Raw genomic sequence first — 16783 nt, forward strand, 5'->3', positions numbered from 1 at the left:
CTGATAGCTCCCCACTATCGCCATTCCTCTTGTTGCTGATAGCTCCCCACTATCGCCATCTTTCTTTGCTGGTATCTCCCCACTATCTCCATCTCTCTTGCTGCCAGTAGCCCCCCCCTTGTCTCCACACCTTTCTTTGCTGGTACCCCCCCCCCCATCTGAATTCCATAAGCTGAATCTTCTCATATCCCTCATCCTGTTCTTCATGCAGGAGATGAGCTTTATTTCGATCAAGGATCCAATTCTTCCAATCTCCTTTATTACCCATAAACACTGAAGATATTTGCAGGGTTATCCAGAAAGTGATCCCGCTCTGTATTATTCCTATGGGGCGTACAGGGGAGGGACATGTGCACAGGTGATCACAGACAATGCCAAGATCTATAATTCATGGGCTGTTTCAGCAGAAAGAGATCCTAAATGTTAAAGGTTCAGCTCTGTTTCACTACATGGCCTGTGAAGATGGAGCGTAAGTGTGCGGAGATGGCAGGGGTCGATACTGAGCCGGGGGGACAAATTCTAAGGGGCAATAGAGGCTATTGAACATCAGACGTCTCATGGCTTAATAAAGACCCGTTTTGAAGATGGAATTAGGATGTCGGACTGAGGACATAATGTTATTGATGAACAAGTATAGCAGGCCAACTATAGAGTCGATCATGTATTTATATCCCATCAAATATGAGATCACTATTAGTCAGTGAGGCCATAACCATCCCACTGGTCCCTCAAAATTACGTATTTCCCTGAAAAAAAAACCTTAATAGTGCCTCAATTTTAAGTTGAAGGCATTGGGGGAACGGAGCGCAGAAGAGGAGGGGCGGAGAGGTGGAGGTTTGAGGTAGCTGTGTATGGGGAGATAAGGCTCCGTTTTGGCAGAGGGAGGAGGCTCAGTGACTTTGGTGACTCAGGGTTTTGGAAGAAACAGTTGGTCCCAGGAGAGCGAGACCCGGAGCGGGACAGGACCCTGCAAAGACTGGCTATCCAGGTAGGTGCCAATGGCGAATGGGAATAATGGGCTACCCAGAAATATAGGGACAGAAATGATGGAAAAGTTATAATATAGAAGATGTGGATGTATTGAATGTATGACAAGGTCTGGGGTTCGATGTACATTAATATCCAATTTACTCAAACTTTAATTCTCTATAGAATTTGTATCCTATTAGCCAAACCCAATATCTGGGGTTATACGTGTACAGTTACCACAACCATTTCTGTTCATCCCTCCTCATTTCCCTGACCGAAAGGTCATAAAGCAGGGATAGGGAACCTTTGGTCCTCCGGCTGTTGCAAAACTACAATTTCCATCATGCCTGGGCAGCCAAAGCTTTAGCTTTGGCTGCCCAAGCATGATGGGAATTGTAGTTTTGCAACAGCTGGAAGGCCAAAGGTTCCCCATTCCTGTCATAAAGAATGAAAAATTGCCCCCAAAATTATTAAAATTTACCAAATTTCCATTGGTTTGAACTTCTTAGTTCAGACTAGATATGAGTATTGTTAATGAGATTGAGGGATTGCCGAATAGGATGGGGTGCTGACTGCAGGGGTACCCATCATGGCACCTTTCTGTTGTAACCCATTACCGTGCCCAAAACTACAAAACAGCCCTATGGAGTTCAGTGACCTCTTTATTTAAGAAATTAGGTTGGACCTCGAGTGATTGGTGGGAAACTCCTCTAAGTAGTTGTCTCCTTGACATATAACATAGTATATTATATTCATATAGATGGGATATCAATGTATACTATACTCCTATATGTACTCAATGCAACGTGTCGGTGGTAAAGTTTGCCGCTCTAATTTAAATGATGCACCATCATACATTGGCCACCTCTCTCCACCCAACTTTTCTCCACCCAGCTCTGCTGACTTTGCTAAGTGCTCATAGATGTATAGTGACTTAGAGATACTGGTGGTGTGCAAGGTCTGTGCCCTGGTGATAGCAGCTAGAAGACCCGGGCAGGTTTATATGTAAGAATGTGGCTAGTATGATGGTTCGGGACTCTAAACAGAAGTTGGTTGAAAAGCTTACTTCTCCAACTCACCCTATATCCACAAGCATTCAAGGGAGAAAGCTGCTGCCAGACTCCTCTCACGGTGACTTATCTCCCCAAGAACAAAAGTATAGCATAGTGAAAATCCAACATGCCCAATCCTCTCCCTCCCGATGGGGTATAATGGAAAGACCACAAAGCACACTGAATTTTTAGACAGCCCAGATGAAATGGGCGGACTGGATCCATACATTTAGTACAGCTACACATACAACAGAGGAAATTGCTGGGATACAATAAAACTGGTAGAACTTATGCAATAGCTTTCTATTGTCTTCTATTAAAAGGGCTATGTATGGCCTATTGATAGGATATGTTATAAATGTATGATATTTGACTTCCATTGAAGTGAATGGGACTGTGTGGTTGGCTCTTTATGTTCTCTCCTCGAAGGCTACCTAAGAGGGTTGAAGGGACCCACCTTTTTGAACTTATGCTTCTTATACGTGCAGGTGGGACCCACCTTTGTGAACCTTTTGTGTGGATATTCTATAAAAGGTCTCTAAACTTGGAATACTCCTTTAAGTGAAAAGGTGGTATGGTGGCCCATAGCACAAGCTTTATAGGGGCATTCCAATGAAACATAACTTTTGATATATTGCTGTCCATGGTGAGACTAACAAGTCATTAATATCTATTCTGTCTCCTTCCCCCAGTTCTCAGCTACTGCTTTCTGCTGAAGACACAAAAACTGTGTTTGAGGTTTTCTCTCATTCTCCTCCTCCTCCTCCCTTTTGAGACAGATAATGTAAACAAGTCTCTGGCAGGCTGTATCTGCAACAATGTAACTTATTTGTAATGCCGGTAGGATTAATCACAGAGAGTTCATTAGCAACCTGACCTTTAGAATAATCCTCCCAGCATTACGAAGAAGCTTCAATGTTGCAGACAAAGCCATTCAGGGGCTTGTTTACACTAACTGTCTCAGAAGGGAGGGGGGGGGGAGGGAAGTCAGAGAGAAAAGCTCACATACAGTTTTTTGTGTCTTCAGCAGAAAGTAGCAGCTGAGAACTGGGGGAAGGACACTGAATTGATAATAACAAGTATGGAATGAATTATTAGTCTCACCATGGGCAGCAACATCAAAAGTTATGTTTGAGTGGGAAAGTTATGCTTGAGTGGAATACCCCTTTAAATTACACAGATAGTGTCTTTTTCTTCTTAAATATTACTATACCCATTATTAAAAGTGGTTATTGAAAATTAAATATTATTCCCCCCCCCCCCCCCAAATAAAAAACAGCACCCACGGACTATGTCCAGCATTGCAGTTCATCTAAGCTTAAAGGGGCTTTCCTCCAAAATCACTTTACGCCCTATGCTCAGAGTAAGAGATAACTGATTGCGGTGGGGATCCTACAGCTTCCCACACCACCTCATTTGAGCTGAATGGCGTCACACTGTGTACATATCCATAAACAAGTATGGTTTTTCAGCTCTAGGTTGTCTTGGGTGTTGCTCCTTACCTCCAGCTCTTACATTTGTATTGAAATTGGTCTAGATCGGGGGGGAAGGGGGGGGGGCTTTGGCTGTCTAGGCATGATGGGAATTGTATTTTGTTTTAAAATAGCTGGAGGGCCGCAGGTTCTCTATCCCTGGTCTAGATCCAAGACAGAAAAAGGAAAGCTTCACATTTCTTTTCTCTTATATCTCATGCTGGATTTGGCTCGGGAGTATGTGCCAACTTCACACACAAAACAGTCCCATTTCCATTTGGGAATTACAGTTCAATACCTGGACTCAGCACCTTCTGCTGTACTTAAAGGGGTAATCTAGCACCACTCCTGTCCTCAGGTTGTGTTTGGTATTAGAACTTAGCTCCTTAACTCCATTCACTTTGCTTAAGTGAAACTAAACTGCAATACCATGCACAAACTGAGGACAGGTGTGGCACTGTTTCTGGAAAAAAATAAGCTATAGTTTTCTAATCCTAGACAACCCCTTTAAGGTACTGGTCTTAAAGTTTTTATAACAGCATCTATGGCTCAAGACACGGAATACGGTAAGCTCATAGACATATTTTCCTAAAATAATTAATTTTTTTTTCCCCTGCCAGTCATGTCTTGGCCTAAAGAGTCCATAGAAGCTGATGTCTATAGATGGTGATGGGGCTACCGTCACGTGCTGTGCTACATCATGAGATTTTACAGTTAGATTTCAGATGGTGACGGAAAAAAAGGCGATTACGCAGGTTCATCTCGGCGCGGGAGCTGGGTGTGGCGGGGATTCCTCTTCCATGCTTATCTTTGGTGTCACGTAGTAGGGAGTTCCCCGCTCCTCAGCCATCTTATCAGCTATAACACAGAGGGGTCTGGAGCGAGACATCCAATGGTGAATGTGAAGAAAACATCTCCTTGTAGAGTTTACAAAAATATTTATGACATCGGGAATCCCTTAGTAGAATACGATAAGATTCCGAGAACCCAAACCGTACATGGAACTGACCTATTGGAATCGTCTAGACTAGACTGCTGCACCTTTCCTGTATAAAATGTATTCTCCTGCATAAATGGTTGAAAAACTTTTCCCAAACAGATTTTGAATGACAGCCTCCGGAGCTGCATTTACAGTTTCAGAGCTGAACTCTCTGAATGCTTCTTGATAGAAATTTATATTTCGGGAGTTGTTCTCTTTTACAACATCCAATGCCCTATAACTCCAGTGGGAAAAATTTATTGTAATCCCCCCCACCGAGTCTGTATAAGACCAGGGCTACATGGTGACATGGTCAAGCAACATAGGTGTTGGCCACCGATTACTGTGTACGTCACAGCAGATGAAAGTGAATGTGACTTGTATATTGTAATAGGCAGAAATTGATCCTGAATACCTTGTAGGTTACATATAGGTGTCATGTAGCCCTAGTATTATTGTAGCTCTAATGTAAGTTCTATAGGAGTGAAAGAACACTTATCAGCTGCTGTATGTCCTGCAGGAAGTGATGTATCCTATCCAGTCTGACACATTGTCCTCTGCTGCCACCTCTGTCCATGTCAGGAACTGTCCAGCGCAGTAGAGAGCACTGTTTCAGACTGGAAAAAAATAAATCACTTCCTGCAGGACATACAGCAGCTGATAAGTAATGAATGAAAGACTTAAGATTTTTAAATAGAAGTAAATTACAAATCTATATAACTTTCTCAAAATGTTTCAGATTCTTAATACTTTTGCCATTTTCATACAGGTCACTGGACACTGGAGTGGACAGGGAAGTGACCGGTGGACAACATGACGTCCAAAGGACAGGTAAGAGTCGGGAGCACATACCTAGAGGTGGTAAATTCCAACGCTAGCTTTTGCAGAACTATACCTCCCAGGCTGTGGCTTGTCAGGGCATGCTGAGAGATGTAGTTGTACAACAGCCGGAGAGCCACAGGTTGGAGGTCACTACTATACTGAGTGCAGATTCTGATTTAAGATTCTGTATTGGGGCCCAAAAGGTCAGGTACATAACACTTCCCTATAGTCGAGTGTGAACTTGTCCCTATCCTATGCCCAATGAGTTACCTACAAGAACATTTCACATTGACAAAGATCTAGACATGTGATGCGGAGACTATACCAATATAGAATTATTAAAACGTTTTATTTTGACGTTTTCTTTAAGTTCGACTATGATAAAGATTTGGAAGGAGCCCTGGATGCCTCGGGCTTTGACGATCCGGAGGAAACCATAGGCAGCGGTGACAGTAAGTAGCAAGGACATGTGAATGAAACACACAGGCAATGTGCAGAGGAAATTACATGGGCACTGTCACTTAAAAAATAAAATTGACACGTAAAAAGTTTTGCTCAGAACCTAATACAATCGCTGGAATGAGCGAGAAGAAGCTTGTTCTTTCCCAGCTCCCTGTCACATGATCAGTGTAAGTCCATAGGACTGGTTTGGTCATGTATATGGAGAGTGAGACTTTTGACTTTTGCCTTTTTTTTAAGTTACAGGTACACTTTAAAGATATTGCCCATTCTTTATTGTTATCTAAATAGACTCAACATTTTGTGCCAATTTATTTCTTTATATGTTTTTATGGTGTTGGAAGCTACCTGGAGCAAGCACTAGGGGGAGTTTACTTCAAACTCATATTAAAGGGGTTGTTCAGCAATTTTCTTCCCTTTCAAATCAACTGGTCCCAACAAGTACCAGAGATGTGTAATTTTTTTCTATTTAAAACTTCTCCAGTCTTTCAGAATCAGAATCAGCTGCTGTATGTCCTGCAGGAAGTGGTGTATTTTTTCCATTGTGACACAGTGCTTTCTGCTGCCACCTCCTGTCCATGTCAGGAACTGTCCAGAGCAGTAGAAAATCCCCATAGAAAACTTCTTCTCTCCAGAATGGAAGGAATACCACTTCCTGCAGGACATACAGCAGCTGATAAGTACTGGAAGACTAGTTTTTTTTTCATAGAAGTAAATTGCAAATCTCTGGCACCAGCAGGTTTGAAAGACAAACATTTTTGGTGAACTATCCCTTTAATGAAGTCAATGGGGAAGATATACTAATAATGCCCAATTCGCTTACTGTATAAAGTCTCTATTCACTGTGTATAGACCGTCCACTTAGCTATCCCACAACTGTTGCTGCATTCTGGCAGAAGACTCAGCACCCTGTTCTCAATATATTGGGGATTCTAGCAGTCAGACACCCCCTCCTTCCTTCTCACACAATCAGAAACTAAATGTTAATGGTGGAAAACCCATTTAAGCCCAATTCAGCTAATCTAGCCCAAGCTAACAAAAACACCAGGAGTGGAGTTAGCAAACATGGCCTTGTACTATTAATACGAAACACTGTGATTTTAAAGGAAGCATATTGTATGTGACAAAGACACTGTAACATGGCTTTGCTATTAGACCCTCCCCAATATATTTTGGTCAAACGTTAAAGGGTTTGTCCTAGTTTATAACACTGATAGCCTATCCACAGTGTGTGGGTGTTGGTGCAGTGGCGCTAGGTGTGGCGGGCACCCCTTTGATCAGGCATTGATGGCATAAACTCTGGATACACAGAAAACACCTTTAAGCCATGTTCTCACAAAGGGATGGCCACCATTTTAGCGTCAGAAGACAATAGTCAAACGGTAATGATGGCCGCGAATAAAGTACAATGGCCGTAATTTTCCCATTGTGGGAACATAGGCCATTGTACTTTATTCGCGGCCATCATAAGCCTGTAATGCATTCATATTCAAATAATGACAATCTAAGCAGGGGCATAACTAGAAATGGGCCCCATACCAAACTTTTTATCCCCCCCCCCCAGACTGACTACTAAGCCGTCAAGTGTAGTCATAGCTGCATAATTGAAATTGCTGGTCAGGGATGCTTGCAGTTAAAGGGATATTTGTAGAACCTGGAAGGCCCGCTCAGTTACCGAGTGCTGCAAACAATGACAGATTGGGGGCCTAGTGTATTGCAGAAGCAGGCAATGGGGCCCCCTGATGTGGCGGGCCCCATAGCAGCCGTTATGGCTGCTACAGTGGTAGTTACGCCCCTGAATCTAAGGTCCGTCAACAGCAGTTCTAAAGCATGTATGCTCTATATTAGATCTATAAACTTTACAATTTTTAACATATTTTGGACTAAATTGCAAGTCAAGAACGTCCTCAAAGAACAGCTTCCCCATCTTCATCTGTAGACGTTGTCGGAGGTTGCTTGAGATCACAGTGATGTTCTCCATCACTGGTTCCCAGGATCGGGATATAATATAGCATAGTCTTTGCTTTGTGTAGGAGAAAACCAACAGGAGGAGAAGAGGATGTCAAAACTTTACAAATTCCTACGGTGAGTTTGCACGCCATTATAACTCTAGCAATTGGGAACCATCCCTCCAACTGGAAGCTACAGCCACTGGTTTAGGTTAGTGGGGATTACCATTGCTAGCACAGCCCCCTAGCCAAGGATCTATGTTAGATCCTGCCCTACTCTTAATAAACCACTGTACTACCAGAACGTTGGGTATTTGTGACCCAATTGGCCGCCCATGGTGACTTCAACCAATAGAAAATAAAATATTTCTTGGTAGTTACTTTTTCTGAAAGTTTAAAAAAACCATTAGTTACATTACACATAGTTGTGGGATGGGGGGAGGGGGGGTCCAAAAACTTCAAGACAAGATATTACAATCTTCTGCTCTCCTCCTGCGAGTCTGTTTTTCAGACAGTCAACAGATTGGAGGATCCGCGGATCATATAATCTGGAAAGGAGAAGGCAGAAGGAAGAAACAGGGCAGGGAGGAAGATACCGAGGGAGAAAAAGTAGGTGGCCTCCATCATTTGGTCCAGAGTCCAGGCTGAGCCTATTAGAATGGTATGGCTCAGCAATGACTAGTTAGCATGCTGGTTGCGGGTCTATAGTTGAGATATATACACCAACACTGTTGTCCCACCAATTCTTGGGGTTCGTATTAAATTCCTTGACTCAATTCCTATTCTAGGTTTCCTATCCACTGGTCATGAACACTCAATATCACAGCGACCTAGAAGCCATTGACTTATTGTAGAAATACCAAAAAACATGACCTGGTGCTATTGCATGTCCTGAGGACTCGCTTCAGAATTGGTTGTTTATAGTATACATAGTCGTTACGTACGCAGGTGGATATTGGGTTACCTAAAAACCTGTCGGAAAAATCCAATGCCGATGTACCCTTGTGCAAATGGGCAGCCTTTCCCATAACAAAGCCATGATAGATGCCAGGGAAGCCACCACCACCAAGCTTGTATGATAACGTGGGATAGAGACCACTGATGGAGCCAAAATAGTCATCATTCCCTATATATTATTAGTCATTCATTTTGATGGCCTCCCCCATCCGTAGAGAGTGTACAATTGTTGGAGCCATTTGCTCTTGTTCTGTTCTTTCTGGGACACAACCCAACAAAATAAATGTTTGACCATAAAGATTTCTGATATCGCCATTGTCATGACCAACTGCCTGACCATGGAGACTCTATAGAAGACAAAGAGACAAGTTCCTGACGAAACCAATGGTGGGAAGTAGAGATAAGCGAACCGGGTTCGGGTTCGAGTTAATCCCAACCCGAACGTTCGGTATTTGATTAGCGGTGGCTGCCGAACTTGGATAAAGCTCTAAGGTTGTCTGGAAAACATGGGTACAGCCAATGACTATATCCATGATTTCTACATAGCCTTGGGGCTTTATCCAAATTCAGCAGCCACCGCTAATCAAATGCCGAAAGTTCGGGTTCGGATGGACTCCAGGATGCTCGAAATTTGCTCATCTCTAGTGGAAGGCAATAGAATTGGGGAGAAAATCCATCATGTCCCATTGTTTTTGTCATATCTTTCATGGTTGTTATAACGCTCCTATTTCCATCAGAGCATGTTATTCCTGATCCACAGGATAGGGGGCTAGCATGCTGATTGGTGGGGGACTGACCAATGAGACCCACATTGATTGAGGGGCAACACTCCATTCACTTTCCATGTAAGCAAACACATTTGATGTTTGGTGGCCCACTAGAGAACAATTGGGTTGCTAACCTCTAGGCTAGAAAAAACAGATACTTTTTCACATAAACAGCGCCACCCCTGTCCTCAGGTTGTATGGGGTATTACAATTCAGTTTTATTCACTTAAATGGAACTGAGCTGCAAACCCCCACACCCAAACTGAGGACAGGTGTGCGCAGTTTCTGGAAGAAAGTAGCCATGTTTTTCTAACCCTGGATAACCCAAAACTCACCAATGAAACAGGCCATATACATTAGATAATTTTAGTAAAATCGGCCACCCATCTAATGAGTATAGAGAGATGTAAAACCCTCTACTGAATATTGTATAAAGGAGAGAATACCTCCATAGTGTGGTACTGCTATACAGCATGTTGCGGGAGCCTATGGCTCCATGTATCCAATATACCATATTGACTCTGTATCCAGTTGCCACCGAGGCAACTGGACATAACCAATATGCTACCAAGATCAAAACTTGGGACCTACCACAATACATAGCTTAGTAGTCTCTAACCTGTGGCTGTTGCAAAACTACAACTCCCAGCATGCCTGGACAGGTATGCTGGGAGTTGTAGTTTTGCAACAGCCCAAAAGTCACAGGTTAGACATCAATGGCTTAGAGTAGACTATACGGAGCTTCTCAACCTTTCATAATAACTACTATTTTCATGTTGGTTTACAAACAGCGCCCCTATGAGTAATTAAATCAGAATTAAAAAAATAAAATTAAATTTAAAAAAAACCCAATATTAAAGTCATGTACACAGTACAGTAACCTGTTACAATGATTACTGGAAATTCATTGCGCACCATATAAAATAACCCAAGAATAGTTCATATCAAATGGATAACTAGCAGGACAAACATTGCCTCTGGCCAAGGGAAGCCCTGGTTAGCCCAGCTATCAGATCTAGTATATATATATATATATATATACCACATTCAGCGTGTTTTCCCGTTTATATACTGTATACGTATACACAAAGCCTGTTTATACCGAGCACATACACTACACTCCAATGGTTTTACAAGCCACCTTAAGGTGACAGGACAGGAGGAATGGGGCCCAGCTCAGGTGAATCAATCACTTATCCTCTTATCAGGGGCTCAATAGGGTAATCCCTATAATATGCCCCCATGACAGGTGCAGGCGTCAGGTATGTTATAGGCTCTGGATACTGCAGGGGGTTAAATGGCGTTTGTTGCTTTATTTAGCCTTCCATGTGCTTCTTCATTGATGTCTCTGGGTAGCTATAACAGTCTATACAGATATGGAGTGGTGGCACTTACAGGGATTGCAGTCACACCTAGGCCCAGAGCCTGAGAGGGAGGGGGTTCAAAAGTTTGTTAGCGGCTTTCCTCCACAAACAGCGCCACTCTTGTCCTTAGTTTGGGTGTATTATTGCAGCTCACTTTCATTGAATTGAAGAACTGCAATACCATAAACAACCTGAGGACAGGGGTGGCACTGTTTGCAGGGTGGGGAAAAGCTATGTTTTTCGAATCCCCAATAACCCCTTTAAATGGATTATCCAAGATTAAATTACAAATAATATGGCTGCTTTTTTCCAAAAAAACAGTGCTAGACTGAATCTGGTATTACAACTCAATTGAAACTGAGCTGTAATATCACACAAAAAAACTGAAGTCTGAGCTGCTGTCTTGATAAAAGCAGCTATGGTTTTGCAAATCATGCAGAACCCCTTTAATAGTTGGGGGGCCCTGGAGTTCTAACTGGCTCTTATGCATATACAAGAGTTACAAAGCGTAAAGTGACAAGATACCTTAGAGGATAGTTTCCATATAACCCAATGGGAACCGTCAGATCCTTCACATTGTGCATGTAGTCTGCTCTAGCTACAAGCTATCCATGCATGGCTGTGGGTGGAGTACAGGCTTGTAGTCTCTTGTGTCTTCAATTAATGCAGATTACTGAAGATCCAACATGTCTTTCCTTTTTCTTTATGCAAATTATTCCACATGCCGGAATTTTTTTTTAACATTTAACATTGCATGTAATTACAGATATAGATATACAGAACAAATATACAGTAAAAACTAAGCAAACCGATGAGTTTCCCAGGGCTGGATCCAGCTTTTCCAGGCACCCGGGAAGGAGTGGCACAGACTTTAATGCTTCGTTTTTACTATAAATTTGCTCATCTCTAAGGAATTGCATGATATTATACCTGCAATATTGCAATTGCAAGAAATGTCAACAAATCATGTAAAACCAATGAATGTCCTCATTTTACTTCCTAATACAACATAAGGGTAGAGCTACAGGTTGTGACAGACGAAACCAAGCCTAAGTGTCTACACAATTTATGGCTGTTGGCTACCATATGTAATTGCGACATGCGGCTGCCATGACGTGTGCCTCTACCCCATCATCATGATCTTGTTTGAGATGACAAGACATTACATGCAATATGGCGGAGTGACGATCCTCAGGGTTCACATGCTGCAGATGAAATCCATGCGGTGCGCCATTTAGCTAGTGCAGGGGTAGGGAACCTTGGCTCTCCCACTGTTGCAAAACTACAACTCCCATCATGCCTGGACAGCCAAAGCTTTAATTTTGAGCACTGAGAGGTAGGCCAGATTCATACAAGCATAATAATTGCAAATTTATGCATCTGTGCACAGTGATTCTGGCCACGACGGGGGTCACATGACCAGATACTTATATGCTGTGTTGCACATAATACAAGTAAATGAGGTCACGCTGCAACCCCATCCGGGGCACTGTATGGGTACTATTACACCAAGCAATTTTCCAACGACTAACGATTAACGATAAACGATCTTAAACGACCGCTAAGGCAAACGACCCGAAATTGTTCGCCCAAGTACACGAAACGATGATCGTTATTTATGATCGTTCTTGCAGTCGTTTAGTAGTCGCTATTGTGTACGTTTCAGCTGTGAATTTTGTGCGAACGATGTGCGAACGATGTGCGAACGATGAGCGAACGATCAAACGATAAAAATAGGTCCGGATCCTATTAAACGATCAACGATTTCTCGTTGGTCGTTTAATCGTTGCCTGCTATTACACAAAATGATTATAGTTCAAATCCGAACGATTTAACGATTTTTCGAACGATAATTGTTCCGTGTAATACCACTGTAACACCACTTACTTGCATTATGTGTGGTATCTGATCACGTAACCCCTGTCGTGGCCAGAGGCTGCCAACTGTACCCCAAGTCTCAGCCATACCACATCTCTAATGACCCAAACTGACAGCTGTCAGGACTGGGGGCTGTAATACAGATGCAAACATATGCCCATAATGACCCGCTGTGTAACTGTTAAACCCCCATCATAATAGTAAGGTAAAACCTCAGCTATCTATCTATCTATCTATCTATCTATCTATCTATCATCTATCTATCTATCTATCTATCTATCTCCTATCTATCTATCTATCTATCTATCTCCTATCTATCTATCTATCTATCTATCTATCTATCTATCTATCTATCTATCTATCTATCAACTATCTATTCATATTCTATCTATCTATCTATCTATCTATCTCCTATCTATCTATCTATCTATCTATCAACTATCTATTCATATTCTATCTATCTATCTGTCTATCTATCTATCTATCTATCTATCTATCTATCTATCTATCTCCTATCTGTCTATCATCCACATCTATCTAATCCCCAGGAGGCTGCAGATATAGCATAGTTGCAGAGGGCATGTTATGGAGGGTGAAGGAGTGAAACTGTTCCACTTTGCCCTAAGTGTTTACAGTCAGCAGGGGTGAATTGCTGAGTAATTTAGTGTAAACAGGAGCTGGATGAGTGACAGTATAAAGTTGGTTATTGGGACAACTCAGAGATGAGCGATGATTGGTCAGGGCCTGGCAGAAGAAGGGGTGCCACCAAATAAAAGGCGCAACGTGTCACCCAGTCCTACTTGCCCGTCACCTTGAAGGATGCTGGACAGGTAAGATGGGGGGGTCTACCAATTCCTGTCAAATCTTTAGTCATATCTCATAGGACAGTTGAGTTTAATGATAGATAGATAGATAGATAGATAGATAGATAGATAGATAGATGTTATGCAAGGAATACATGAGATTAGATATTCTATCTGTCCATTTCATACACATATATAGCTACATATATCCTATCTATCTTCTGTCTATCTCACCCGTTGAGTACTGACTAATGGTTCATGGCCATCTGGACAGTAGCCCCTCTTGTAACCCAATGGATAATATTTCTCCTTTCCTCGATGCCCATCTCACAATTCAGGGTTTGTCTCGTTGTCCATGTTGTCCTCTAGTATAGGTGATCAATGTATGATTGCTAAGCAATCACTAGAAGAGGGGTCCGATCACAGCATAGGGAGGAAGAGTATGAATGAATCAGTAGCACATATATGACTAACACCTAGTTGTCAGTGAAGACTTACAGTATAGGGAACAACTGTTCTAGTGACTGGCGGGACCCCCAGCGATCATCCCAACTTGATATGTTTAAAGCATATTTACAGGAAACCTTTGGGCCCCCCATCGGGAGAACAGGGCTCACCTAATACCCATTTTACAAGCTATAAAATAGAGGGGTGGCTAAGAGGGCCACAGATGAGGGAATGGGGGACCCTCATTTTTCCAGTATGTAAGAGTCCTAGTTATTCCTTCATTCATTCCATTGTTTTTAATACCTAAAGGTCACATTGATGGTCAAAATCCTATTTTGCATTAGTTTCTAACCTCTCCAGATGTTGTATGACTACTACCCCCATCATGCTATCAGGGAAGCTGTCAAGTAGAGCAGGAGGAGCTGAGCAGATTATATATATAGTTTTATGGGAAATGTTCACGGATAATTTGTCATTCTGAGCTAAGTAGTCAAATGGGTGGTCCTACTCAGTGATTGACAGCTCACACCCATACACATACATACCCATGATAAACCTCTGAGACTGTAGACTAAATAGTCAAGTGGGTGGTCCTACTCAGTGATTGACAGCTCACACCCATACTCATACATACCCACAATAAACCTCTAGTCACTGTAAACTAGTCAAGTGGGTGGTCCAACTCAGTGATTGACAGCTTACACCCATACACATACACATACATACCCACGAAAAACCTCTGGTCACTGTAGAATAAATAGTCAAGTGGGTGGTCCTACTCAGTGATTGACAGCTCACACCCATACACATACATACCCATGATAAACCTCTGGTCACTGTAGACGAAATGTTCAACTGGGTGCTCCAACTCAGTGGACTGACAGCTCTCTGTGTATGTGTTAATAGAGGAGGTGGACCACCCACAAGACTACTTGAATGAGATGATTTACATAAATAAATTATTTAAATAAATGAATTCATAAATTATTTAAATAAATAAATATCCTAAAATCCCACACAACTATATATATCCATCTTCTCCACTCCTCCTGCTCTCTAACATGATGCCAGTAGATAGGACTGTGTTTTTAATGTGACGGGTTCCCTTTAAATGTGTTTAAAAGCCCTTCTATTCCTGAGCATGGTGGATTTACAATATTGTGAGATTTTATATTCGGCTTTGATTGTAAGAAATTGTGAGCGCTCCAAGTCTTGGTGGGAATATATATATATATATATATATATATATATATATATAATCTTATATCTGTGTTTCTTTCAGATTTATACAGTGAACCTCCCCCCGAACTCTTCCCTCCTGCGGCTCCATCCTATATCCCACCTAGTCGGGGAGTAGACGAGGTGAGACCTTTATAGCTAGTGCCTATATCCATGTTTGCCATTAAAGACAATTGTGTTTTCAGCACTTTATGATCAGACCTATAGAGAGAATAAAGGGGTCTATTGAATTGGACTGGCTGCAGTTCCCTACACTGTCAGTGCTTAGGGGGGGCGCTGTGTAGTAGTACACCAGCACTGTGGCTCCATCACTCTCACAATTATTGGGGCTCCCGCCTTCAGCCACCACTAAAGAGTGTTATAAATCAAAGTGCATAAACTCATGAGTGCCCCCTAGTGGTGGCTGGAAGCAGTCTGACTTTTATCAATTACCCAAGCCAGCCAATTGACAACCTCAGATCTACTACATCTGGCAAACCCATAGCAATTACCCTTTAATGCTTCTTTCTATTACTGTAACCTCTCAGTCATCCTTCTGGTAACCTGTCGTCACATTCACGAAGGGTGTGTGCAGGAATGGAGGGATGTGTTTACAGATAACACAGCTCCTTGCAACGTCATTCGTCTTCTTTAGTCAAAAGCCGGAGCCAGCCGCCCATCTTCTGCGGGCACCAGCAGTTTTTGACTTATGGGAACTCCTAAAATTTCTCTCTTTTGCTAGTTAGAATCACAGAGATGTAGCAGAGCTGAGTCTGTCCTTTGGAGGGATGTAGTATCAGTGATTTTCCATAGGACTGCAGGTTAACTTACCTTCACCCTGAGATATCATTGAGCACAGGAGAAACAGTTCAAGGTGAAAGTTGATTTCAAGGGATATTCTGGCAAATAAACACGATTAAGTTTTTCTTATATAACTATTTTTTTGTACTTTTAACATTTTATTATCATTTTTATTCAATATGATCTGTTCTGAACTGATGTCAAGAATAAATTATAGATAGCACCAGAGTAGTTTTGACATCTCTGAGGAATGACGCTTCCACTTTAAATCACAAATCCAGCTCTGCTACTCATGACTGGGCTGAAGCACTGGAGGCGGGCCGACCCACCCCCAGTGGGAGGAAACTGTTGGAAAGCTGTAGTAGCAGTACAACCACTGTTTGCAATAGACCTAAATTGATTAGCACGTATATTTTACAGGAACATAGGCATTGCATATAGACAAAACTGTGAACTTAACATTTATAATGTCGGTATGACATAGAGGCTGTTGAACCTTCTTAAAGGGGTACTCTGGTGGAAAATGTTTTTTTCTTTTAAAAAAAACAAAAAAAACAGCTAGTGTTACAAAGTTATACAGATTTGTAATTTACTTCTATTTAAAAATCTCAAGCCTTCCCGTGCTTACCAGCTGCTGTATGTCCTGTAGGATGTGGTGTATTCAATTCAGTCTGACACAGTGCTCTCTGCTGCCACCTCTGTCAATGTCAGGAACTGTACGGAGCAGTAGGAAATCCCCATAGAAAACCTCTCCTGCTCTGGACAGTTCCTGACATGGACAGAGGTGGCAGCAGAGAGCACTGTGTAAGATTAGAATGAATACACCACTTCCTGCAGGACACACAG

At 42.1% G+C, this 16783-nt stretch overlaps 1 protein-coding gene across 5 annotated transcripts in view; it reads left to right on the forward strand.

The window, feature by feature from the left end:
- Nucleotides 1-866: 866 nt before the first annotated feature.
- SLC4A1 (solute carrier family 4 member 1 (Diego blood group)) overlaps nucleotides 867-16783 on the forward strand; it is a 30753-nt gene continuing 14836 nt past the window's right edge. For 2 of the 5 annotated variants that reach the window (XM_069953711.1, XM_069953710.1), the window contains exons 1-6: nucleotides 867-988; nucleotides 5242-5303; nucleotides 5665-5746; nucleotides 7787-7838; nucleotides 8214-8311; nucleotides 15201-15280. In XM_069953711.1, coding sequence (XP_069809812.1) covers nucleotides 5286-5303; nucleotides 5665-5746; nucleotides 7787-7838; nucleotides 8214-8311; nucleotides 15201-15280 — 330 coding nt within the window. In that variant the 5' untranslated portion in view covers nucleotides 867-988; nucleotides 5242-5285. Of the gene's footprint in view, nucleotides 989-5241; nucleotides 5304-5664; nucleotides 5747-7786; nucleotides 7839-8213; nucleotides 8312-13483; nucleotides 13499-15200; nucleotides 15281-16783 lie in introns of those variants that run through there. The other 3 variants (XM_069953712.1, XM_069953713.1, XM_069953714.1) reach the window with 3 other exon arrangements.

The sequence above is a fragment of the Dendropsophus ebraccatus genome, chromosome 14 (assembly GCF_027789765.1).
Source record: "Dendropsophus ebraccatus isolate aDenEbr1 chromosome 14, aDenEbr1.pat, whole genome shotgun sequence".
Lineage (NCBI taxonomy): Eukaryota > Metazoa > Chordata > Amphibia > Anura > Hylidae > Dendropsophus > Dendropsophus ebraccatus.